The sequence below is a fragment of the Orycteropus afer genome, unplaced genomic scaffold, assembly GCF_000298275.1.
Source record: "Orycteropus afer afer isolate SDZICR_OR568_19922 unplaced genomic scaffold, OryAfe1.0 scaffold00253, whole genome shotgun sequence".
In the NCBI taxonomy this organism is placed as follows: domain Eukaryota; kingdom Metazoa; phylum Chordata; class Mammalia; order Tubulidentata; family Orycteropodidae; genus Orycteropus; species Orycteropus afer.
In genome coordinates this window covers 3,587,171-3,597,849 of record NW_006921840.1, presented here as the reverse complement: position 1 = coordinate 3,597,849, position 10,679 = coordinate 3,587,171, and the positions used below count along the sequence as shown (strand labels likewise).

The window sequence follows — 10,679 nt, the reverse complement described above, 5'->3', positions numbered from 1 at the left end:
AATCCAGCTTCTCAGATTATTTGCTCAGCATACAGATTGAATAAGTAAGTATAGTGAAAGGATACAACCCTGACACACTCCCTTCTTGATTTTAAACCACGCAGTGTCCCCTTGTTCTGTTCGAACAACAGAACTCCTGGTCTGTGTACAGGTTCCTCATGAGTACAATGAAGGGTTCTGGAATTCCCATTCTTCTCAATGTTATTCACAATTTGTTATGATCTACACAATCAAATGCTTTTGCATAGTCAATAAAACACAAATATACATCTTTCTAGTATTCCTTGCTTTCAGCCAAGATACATTTGACATCAGCAGTGATATCCCTCATTCCACATCCTCTTCTGAAGACTTCCATTTCTGGAAGTTCTCTGTGCATATACTTCTGCAACTGTTTTTGAATTATCTTCACTAAGATTTTACTTCTTGTGATGTTAATGATATTGTTCTATAATTTCCACATTCTGTGGGATCACCTTTGTTTGGAATGATTACATATATGGTTCTCTTCCAGTCAGTTGGCCAGACATCTGTCTTCCAAATTTCTTGGCATAACAGAGTGAGTGCCTCCAGTGGGGCATCCATTTGTTGAAACATCTCAATGGGTATTCCATCAATTCTTGGAGCCTGCTCTTTGCCAATTCTTTCAGTGAAGCCTCAACTTCTTCCTTCAATACCATTGGTTCTTGATCATATGCCACTTCCTGAAATGGATGAACATCAACCAATTCTTTTTGGTACAGTGACTCTGTATTCCTTCCATCTTCTTTTGATGTTTCCTGCATCATTCAATATATTACCCATAAAATCTTTCAGTATTGCAATTCAAGGCTTAAATTTTTTCCTCCATTCTTTCAGCTTGAGAAATGCCAAGTGTGTTCTTCCCTTTTGTTTTTTCTAACTCCATGCCTTTGCACATTTCATTATAATAATTGAGACTATCTTCTTGAGCTGCTGTCTGAAATCTTCGATTCAGCTCTTTTTTATCTTGTCATTTCTTCCATTTGCTTTAGCTACTTTCCACTCAAAAGCAAGTTTCAGAGTCTCTTCTGACATCCTTTTTGATCTGTTCTTCCTTCTTGTATTTTTAATGACCTCTTGCTTTCTTCATGGATGATGTTCTTGATGTCATCCCACAATTCCTCTGGTTTTCGGTCATTGGTGTTCATTGGTGCTCAATGAATCAAATCTATTCTTTGGATGGTCTCTAAATTCAGGAGGTATGTATTCAAGATCATGTTTTGGCTCTTGTGGACTTGTTTGAATTGTCTTCAACTTTGGCTTGAACTTGCTTATGAGCAGTTGATGGTCTGTTCCACAATCAGCTGCTGGCCTTGTTTTGGCTGAAGATATTGAACTTCTCCATCATCTCTTGCAACAAATGTTGTCAGTCTGATTCCTGTGTATTCCATCTGGTGAAATCCACATGTATAGCCATCGTTTATGTTGTTGAAAAAAATGTATCTACAATGAATGAGTTGTTGGTCTTGCATAATTCTATCATGATCTCCTGTGTTATTTCTATCACCAAGGCCATATTTTCCAACTACTGGTGACTCTTCTTTGTTTCCAACTTTTGCACTCCAGTCACCAGTGATAAGCAACACATCTTGATCGCATGTTTGGTTAATTTCAGACTGCAGAAGTTGGTAGAAATTTTCAGTTTCCTCATCTTTGGCTTTGGTGGTTGGTATATAGATTTGCATAATAGTAGTATTAACTGGTCTTCCTTGTAGGCATTTGTATATTATCCTATCACTGACTGCACTGTACTTCAGGACAGATCTTGAAACAATCTTTGTGACAATGACACATTCCTCTTCAATTTGTCATTCCTGGCATAGTAGGTCATATAGTTGTCTGATTCAGAATGGTCAAAAACAGTCTATTTCAGCTCATTAATGCCTAGGATATTGATCTTTATGCATTCCATTTCATTTTTGACAACTTCCAATTTTCCTAGATTCATACTTTGTACATTCCATGTTCCAATTATTAACGGATGTTTGTAGCTGTTTCTACTCATTTGGAGTCATGCCACATCAGCCAGTGGAGGTCCCAAAAGCTTTACTCCATCTATATCATTAAGGTCATCTCTACTCTGAGGAGTCATCTCTTCCCCAGTTGTATTTTGAGTGCCTTCTGACCTGATGGGCTCATCTTTGAGCACTATATCAGACAATGTTTCAGATCTATTCATAAAATTTTCCAGTAATATATCAGACAGTGTTTCACTGCTATTCATAAGGTTTTCATTGGCCAATTCTTTGAGAAGTGGATGACCTCTTCCTTCTTCTGAGTCTGTCTTAGCCTGGAAGCTCCGCTGAAACCTGTCTACCACGGGTAACCCTGCTGGCAATTTGCAACACCAGTGGCATAGCCTTCAACCTTACAGCAACATGCAAGCCACCACAGGATGACAAACTGACAGACAAGTTCACCTCCCTTAGTTGTTCCTAACTGCTCTGCTCACTTCCTCATCTGCCCAGGGGCCCGGTCTTGAATAATGCTGCTCCCAGAAGGCCTGAGCCATGTATCCACTTGCCTGCCTACCTGCCTGGAGGCCCAGCCTTGAATAAAGCCACCCCGAGATGGCCCGAGCCACACGCTCACCTGCCTACCTACCTGCCTAAGGGCCCAGCCTTGAATATAGCCACCCCCAGAAGGCTTGAGCTATGCACCCGCCTGCTTGCCTACCTGCCCAGGGGCCTGGGCATATATGTAATAGTAATAATAGCATATATGTGTTACTATTTAAAAAAATGTCTAAGGTACCATTGTCATTACATAAAAGCATATTTAAAAGTTTTACTTAATATGAAACAGCTATTTTTTGACCAATAGATTATAAAATTATAATAATCAATGAGTATTGACCTCATAAGCTTTGACAATGGAAAAAATGAATCTATGTAAAACATGTAGCACAGTACTTGGTACCTGGTACACTTTAAATGTTAGCTGTACTGCTGCTGCTGCTGTTGCTGCTAAGGAAGGAGGAGGTGGAGGAGGAGAAAGAAAGTATGTGGGTGGGTATGTGGGGAGTATTTGAAATTTCTTTAAAAATTTTTTTAAAAAGCTATCTTTGAAGATTTCTGTTCTGGCAATGTGGCCAACTGCATAACGACAAAACCTTCCAGCTGCAAATCATCTAGACATTTTGGACAGAATTGAACATATATTCTCAGGGAAAGGGGAAATGAAAACCAGAATGGTAAGTTTATGAGTGGATAATGCAGCAGCTAGCAAGTATAGGATGGATGGACTGAACTACAAAGATTTTTACAGCCATTCAGGGACAAGAGATGAGGCTTGGACATATGAAAGGTGATGGTAGAGGTTTGGAACTGACAATCCTTTTGCCCTAGTTAGAACCCAAGAAGACTACACACTAGGAAAGACAGGTTAGAAAAATAATCTGATTATCTGGATAGGAAAGTATCTCGGCTTGGGAACCCAGAAGGGGATGGATGGGAGAAAGTCTTTCCTGATGATTTATAACCTTGGGTCTGCCCTCAAGTATGCTATTACTTGAATTTTCAATACTTAGATTGCTTGAGTGCTTCCAATCTGATAAATTAACATAAGAAGGATCCTGAGCCTTTGCTTCTGAGTGGAGAATTTGTTTGTTACATACACAGATACCACACATGTGGACACAGATACATAAAACAAATTTAGTGTATTTTAGGAATGCAAGGATGATTTGTCGTTAGAAAATCTATCAAGTAATACACTATATTTGGAGCTCTGGTGGTGTAGTGCCTAAGGCACTTGACTGCTAACCAGAAGGCTGGCAGTTCAAACCAACCAGCCACTCCTCAGAAGTAAGGTTGGGCAATCTACTTACATGTTGATACTGCCTCGGAAACCCAAGGAGGGGTCACTATGAGTCGGATCCAATTTGATGGCAGCGAGCTTTATTATTTTTTTTTAATACACCACATTAGCAGATCAAGAGAAAAATATAAATATCTCACTAGCTAAAGTGATGCAAAAAAAAAAAAAAAAAAAAGGAAGCATTTTATAAACTTTAACAACCATACTTTTAAAAAATAATTCAGCAAATTAGGAATAAAAGAGAACTTTGGTGTCTCCTAAAGGGTATCACCCAAAAACCTTTAGCAAATGTTATTTTTATGGTAAACAATTTGAATCAGCCCCTTTATTAATGATATAGTAACATAAACATGTCAAAACATGTCCTGGAGGCCTTACACAGCTGAATTAAAAAAAAAAAAAGAATAAAAGATATAAGGGTTATAAAGGAAGTATCACAGAGAAGTATAATATACTACAACATTTGTAGTACCAGCAAGCTAAATGTCCGTCAACAGAAGAGTGGATACGTAAATTGTGGCATATTTCTCTGTGTAATGCTATTTCATTGTAGCCTTGAAGAGTAGTCTAGATTGTCAGCTTGGCATCATTGCCATGCCTCTCTAGAGTCTCCTTTGCATTATTGGGGTAGACCTGGACTACATTTCCCAGTATCTCACTTCCTTGTGATTTTAGGTTAGTCTTCCAATGAGGGCATTTGCAAGAATTTGTAATACAGGAGGAAAGACAGAGATCTAATTGTCCAGTAGCACGGGGAAGATGTGAATTTATCCGCCCTCCTGAGCAAGCTCTGTGGTTTGCCTGTTTCAGTCCAGTAGATGTTTGAGATTGCTGTCAGCAAATAGCCTTCTAGAGATTCTTAAATTCTGAGAGACTCTCAGTAAGCTCTTGATCATTTTTTGCAGCAAAATTGTCAAAGGCAGCTTCCTTGATATTTGCTCTTCCATGTGTACTCTCTGTATTAAGTCCTTTTCAGCTTGGAATTCCTAGGGAAGTTCTGTGTTTATGACCAAACCTTGACTGACACTTGAGTTACATACACCAGCATGAGAAAGTTTCAACCACCTATGGTTGTGTGAAAACAAAAGCATACTGTAGAATTTCACAAGAGAAAAATTTTAAACATGCAAAGCAATGTTACATCTTGTTAATATATACATACAAACAACGACAAAACCCCACAAACTCACTGCCATAGAGTTGAATCCAACTCATAGTGACTGCTCCTTGAGTTTCTGAGGCAGTATCTCTATGAAAGTAGATTGCCCAGTCTTACTTTCAGGGGGTGGCTGGTGGGTTTGAACCACCAGCCTTCTGGTTAGCAGTCAAATGCCTTAGGCAGTATGCCAGCAGAGTTCCTATGTATACATACACATATAGTAAATGTTTGAAAAGAGGCAGAGAAATGGTAAATATCAAATTCAGGGTAGTGAATACCTCTAGAGGCAGAGAAAAGGAAAGGCACTGTGGCCTAACACAATTAAAGATCTTAATTTTATGCATGCGTATGCATGTTTTAGTTCCTGAAAACTATCTGGAGAAAAACTGGAAAATGTGAAAGTGTGAACAAAGCTGGTTGCTTTTTATGTTACCTGCTATAATGTAGGGTGATTTTTTTTAAAACCAACGATTTTTGTAGTTATGCACCGTCCAGTCAGACCCAACTCATAGAGACCCCTCCTTGGGTTTCCGAGGTGGTATCACTATGGAAGTATATTGCCCCATCTTCCTTCCAGGGAGTGGCTGGTGGGTTTGAACTGCCAGCGTTCTGTTTAGCAGTCAAGTGCCTTAGGCACTACACTACCAGAGCTCTCAAACCAATGTATAGACCACTAGATTGGATGGTCTGTAAGTCTAAAGTTCTAGCTCTGAGATTCTGAGGTTTTTTTTTAAATCAACATATATATATATATATATATATTTATATTTAAAATAAAATATGTGAAAATAACAAAGTGTGTGGGCTCTGTTTTTAAGTCTACTCTGCACTTAGTGCAGTCAGAATTTTGAAAGCCATAAACAGAAATTATATGCATGCATGTGGAAAATTTGATTTGTATTTGGAAAAATGATGACATTTATTTAATTGTAATTTTCATCTTTATTGATACTAATCCACACTTAATAAAAGAAAAATACACTTGGTAGGAAATGCAAAATTTTTTATGGTAGAGTATGTAAATTTCTGTTTTTGAAATATTGTTACAAAGGGTTAGAAAATTTTGCATCTGATTTTTCATTTAAGTTTTCTTCTCTTTTCGTTTGTAAAACCATTTTAGAAAAGACCTGAGGAACAGTTATATTTTGCTTATGGACTTCTTGACAAAGTAATTGGGGCAATAAATCTGAATTGCATGTTGACTACTTTGCCAAATGGATCTTCAGTAATTGATCACTGTTACACCAAGGTAAGAATGGAAAAATCTTTCAATAGATTGAAGTTGTACTTAAGTAAGAAGAGGACTGGACTTGAAAGTAGGTAAATAAAGTATGATTTGTGTGGCTCCTCTCTCTTAGGCCAGAAATGTATTCCCCTCTTCCCAGAAGAAATCAAAGAGAATGAGGAGCCTTTGAATTTGTTGGTTAAGAGGCCACTGATGACTTCTAAAAGCAGATTTATTAGTATGTAAGGTAGATTGCAAAGGGTTGAGAAGTGAACAGAATTTAATGACTAAGAGTAAGATAGTAATTTAAGGGATAATAGGATAGAACTATTTTTAGTGTGATTTGATAACTGTATTTCTTTTTTATTTTCACTTCAACTCTCCTGGACCAAAGTACATCCAAGTTGTAAATGGAAATACTTATAAACCAGTTACAGCAAATAGTTTCTTGATGGATTTGCATCTTGAACTGATTCAAGCCCAGCACCGAATAGCTGTCATGCTTCTTGATCAGTTAAAAGGTAGTAGTTGTCAAAGCAAATGACTTGTTCTGAATCACTTTTAAGCCAAGTTCAAGTATAGAACCAATTTAATATATCTATTGTATTCTTGATGGCTGGGTGTTTTTCAGATAAATTTCATTATTTTTTTCTTACTTTTCTGATTAATATCAATAGATACCTGTCATGCACTTTGCATAGCAAATTAGTTAGTAAACTTATAAAAAAATTAAATTAATTGTATTTGTTGTAGTTATAGTAAGTTATTGATATTCTTATAATTCAATTGAGCAATATATACTTAATGCCTAATATGATACAGATACCATATTTGGCTTGGTATAGGTAAGATACAGCCTCTACTTATGAGTTTCTAGATAAATAAGCCAATTGTAACAGTGGATGTTAATTAATGTTGTAACAGTGTTTTTTATGGGTGCACAGAACGAGGGGCATCAACATTAAATAAGGAAGTCAAGAATGGCTGCCTAGAAGAGGTGATAGTTGATTAGTAAATGTTCTTTCCATGAAGAAGCTAGAAAAGGCAGAATCATTTTGGATACAGGAGATGGCCTTTAGGTTGGTGGAAGCAGACAGTTGCATGGTGCAATTTAGGAACTGCTAGAATTCTGTTATGGCTAGAGTAAAGAATCCACATGGGGGATAACCATAGATGGACTCAGAGAGTTATATTATGGTTAGGTCTTAAAAGGCTAAGGGGTTTGTACTTTATCCTGGAAGCCACTGAAAAATATAGAGACAGCTCTATCTCTAACAGCACCGCCAGAAGACAGATGAGATGGATCCATGTTGTAGTTTGTTACTGCCTTATTATCAGGTAGTGAGATCAAAACATTGGGGAAAAAGAAAAAAAAAAAAAACACCAGTAGTAATCCATAATGCACATATGTTTATCTGAGTTTCAAAATGATGTTTAATATCATTAGGTCTAAAAGTTCTTCTGTATTAGGTTAAAGTTTTAAAAAGTTGAGCTATTCTTGTGTGATTATATAGCCAATATTTATTATAACTACCATTTGTCCTTTTAAATTACTGGTAATTATAAGATAGAACTAAGTATTTTAGCCTATTAAGACCTCTGATTTCCATTTAAAGCATTTGATGTCACTAAATAGAATGAATCAGATGCTGGTTAATTTAAAAGAGTGTGCATCATGAGGCACAGTGTTCTAGAGACACTGGGCAGTGCAGGAAGATGAGAAATATAACTGTAGTGGAGATTTTAACCAATGCGGGAAGACAAGAAAAATATTATTAACAACTCATAGGACAGAGCACGACTGCCCTATGGGGTTTCCAAGGCTGTAATTCTTACAGAGGCAGACTGTCATATCTTCCTCCTGTGTTGTTAGGTGCCATCGAGTCGTTTCCAACTCATAGTGACCCCATGCACAGCAGAACGAAACACTGCCTGATCCCGTGCCATCTTTCTCCTGTAGATGTATAATAATACATGCACATACATAATTGTATTTCTGTACATCAGCAATAAGCAGTTACAAAACATAAAACAAAAAAGAAGGATATTTTCAACTATATCAAAGGATTTAATCTAACCAAAGATCTGTAAGCATGGAAAAACGTTGTTGTGTTCCATTGAGTTGATTCAGACTCATAGCAACCCTATAAAGTAGAGTAGAGGTGCCTCACAGAGTTCCCAAAGCTAGCTGTAATCTTTATGGAAGCAGACTGCCACATCTTTTTCTTAGGTGGCTGGTGGGTTTAAACTGCCAACCTTTTGATTAGCAGCTGAGTACTTAATCGGTGCTGAGGAGCAAGGATATCTCCTTGAGGACTAAGGTGCACCTGACCCAAGCCATGATATTTCCAATTGCCTCGTATGCATGAGAGAGCTGGACAATGAATAAGGAAGACCGAAGAAGAGTTGATGCTTTTGAGTTGTGGTGCTGGCGAAGAATGCTGAAAGTACCATGGACTGCTAAAAGAACTAACAGATCTGTCCTGGAGGAAGTGCAGCCAGAATGCTCCTTGGAAGCAAGAATGGCCAGACTTCATCTCACCTATTTTGGTCATGTTGTAAGAAGGGACTGTTCCCTGGAGAAGGATGTCATGCTTGGTAGGGTGGAGGGTCGACGAAAGAGGGGGAAGCCTTCAATGAGATGGATTGACACGGTGGCTGCAATGATGGGCTCAAGTATAGCAGGGATTGTGGGGCTGGCGCGGGATCGGGCAGTGTTTCGTTCTGCTGTGCATGGGGTCACTATGAGTCGGAAATGACTCGACAGCACTTAACAAAAACAACAACAACTTAATCATTGTGCAGCCAGGGTGCCTTAAAAAAAAAGAAAAAGGAAAACAGGAAAACTTTATTAAAAAGTATTAAAGAAGAATCAGATAAAAGGAGATAGCCAGTGTTTATGGTAAGAAGACCAAACATAAAGATGGCAGTGTTTCTCAAATGGATCTGCAGACTCAAATACAAGTCTAATAAAAATCTCAGTAGGATTTTGTAGATCTTGATGAACATTTTACAAAATTTAAGTGGAAGAAAAAAGGACAAAGAATTATTAAGGCATTCTTGAAGGAAAAAAGAAATCAGGAGTATGGGTAGAGTCTAACCCTCCCATATTTCACAGTTTATTTCACAGTAGTAGGATTATCCTTCACAGGGATAATCAGACCATACTGGAAAAAATGGAATTGTATTCCTTAGTTTTTCATAGTTAAAAATAACTTCCAGATTCATTAAAAAGTTAAATGTTAAAAATAACCCCAACAACTTAAAGTTTTATAAGAAAGTATTTATTAAAGAAGAGTTGTCATTGAGTTGACTCTGACTTGTGATAACCCCACGTGTGTCAGAGTAGAACTGTGCTCCAAAGGGTTTTCAGTCGCTGGCTTTTTGGAAGTAGATTGTCAGGCCTTTCTTCGGAGGTGCCTCTGGCTTGAACTTGCAACCTTTCAGTTAGCTTCTGAGTGTGTTGACCATGTGCACCATCCAGGATTCCAGAGGCAGTGAGTATTGGTTGGAATATATAGAACAATATATTTCTGGTCTTGGAGTAGGAAAGGTCTTAAACAAGATTCAAAAAGTGGTAAACCCCAAAGAAAATAAAATAACTTCTGGTAATGAAACATTAAAAAATAAAGAATGAAAAGACATGCCACAACTTAGGAGAACATATGTGTTATTTATATTATTGACAAATGATTAGTGGGCACAATATATAAAAAATTCCAATACACCAATAAGAAAAAGACAAATAGTAAAATAGAACAATGGGCAAAAGGCACAGATTTCACAGAAGAGTAAATACTCATGGTCAAAAAAATTATCTTGTAAAGTTGAACATTAGCAAATGTTTTGATCTAGCCATGCCACTTCTTGAATACGTACACCAAAAGACCAAGTATAAAGATGTTTATAGAAGACATAAGGAACTCTGGTAGCACAGTGCCTAAGGCATCTGACTGCTAACCAGAAAGTTGGTGGTTCAAACCCACCAGCCACTCTGCAGATGCAAGACTGGGCAATCTACTTCCATAAAGATTTACTGCCATGGAAACCCAGTGGGGGTTGCTATGAGTCTGGATCTACTCGACGGCAGTGGGTTTAGTATTTTGGTTTATAGAAGACATGTTCATGACACCAAAAACAAAAAAAGACCAAGACACCTGGTGGAAACAACCCAAAAATCCATGAGTAGAAGAATTGATAAATAAATATTTGTTGCTATAAAGAAATATACCAAAAAAACACACACCCAAACTCACTGCCATCAAGTTGTTTAGACTCATAGTGACTGTTAGGCCAAAGCAAACCCAAGCCACCAACATTTCAGTTAGCAGCTTCCTCCGGGTGTCAAGCCCTGATGAGACAGCCTGATAAGACAACCGAAGTGACAGAACCCGCCCAGACTGGAAAGTCCCATGCAGTGGCAAGCTTCCTCTTATGAAGCCCCCTCATGCTAAT

General features: G+C 37.7%; 1 protein-coding gene across 1 annotated transcript in view; it reads left to right on the top strand.

Moving 5' to 3' along the window:
- CFAP54 (cilia and flagella associated protein 54) overlaps positions 1–10,679 on the top strand; it is a 602,528-nt gene that overhangs the window by 111,359 nt on the left and 480,490 nt on the right. Inside the window, 2 exon segments of the mRNA XM_042782173.1 lie at positions 6,120–6,248; positions 6,619–6,745. Of these exon segments, the coding sequence (XP_042638107.1) occupies positions 6,120–6,248; positions 6,619–6,745 (256 nt within the window).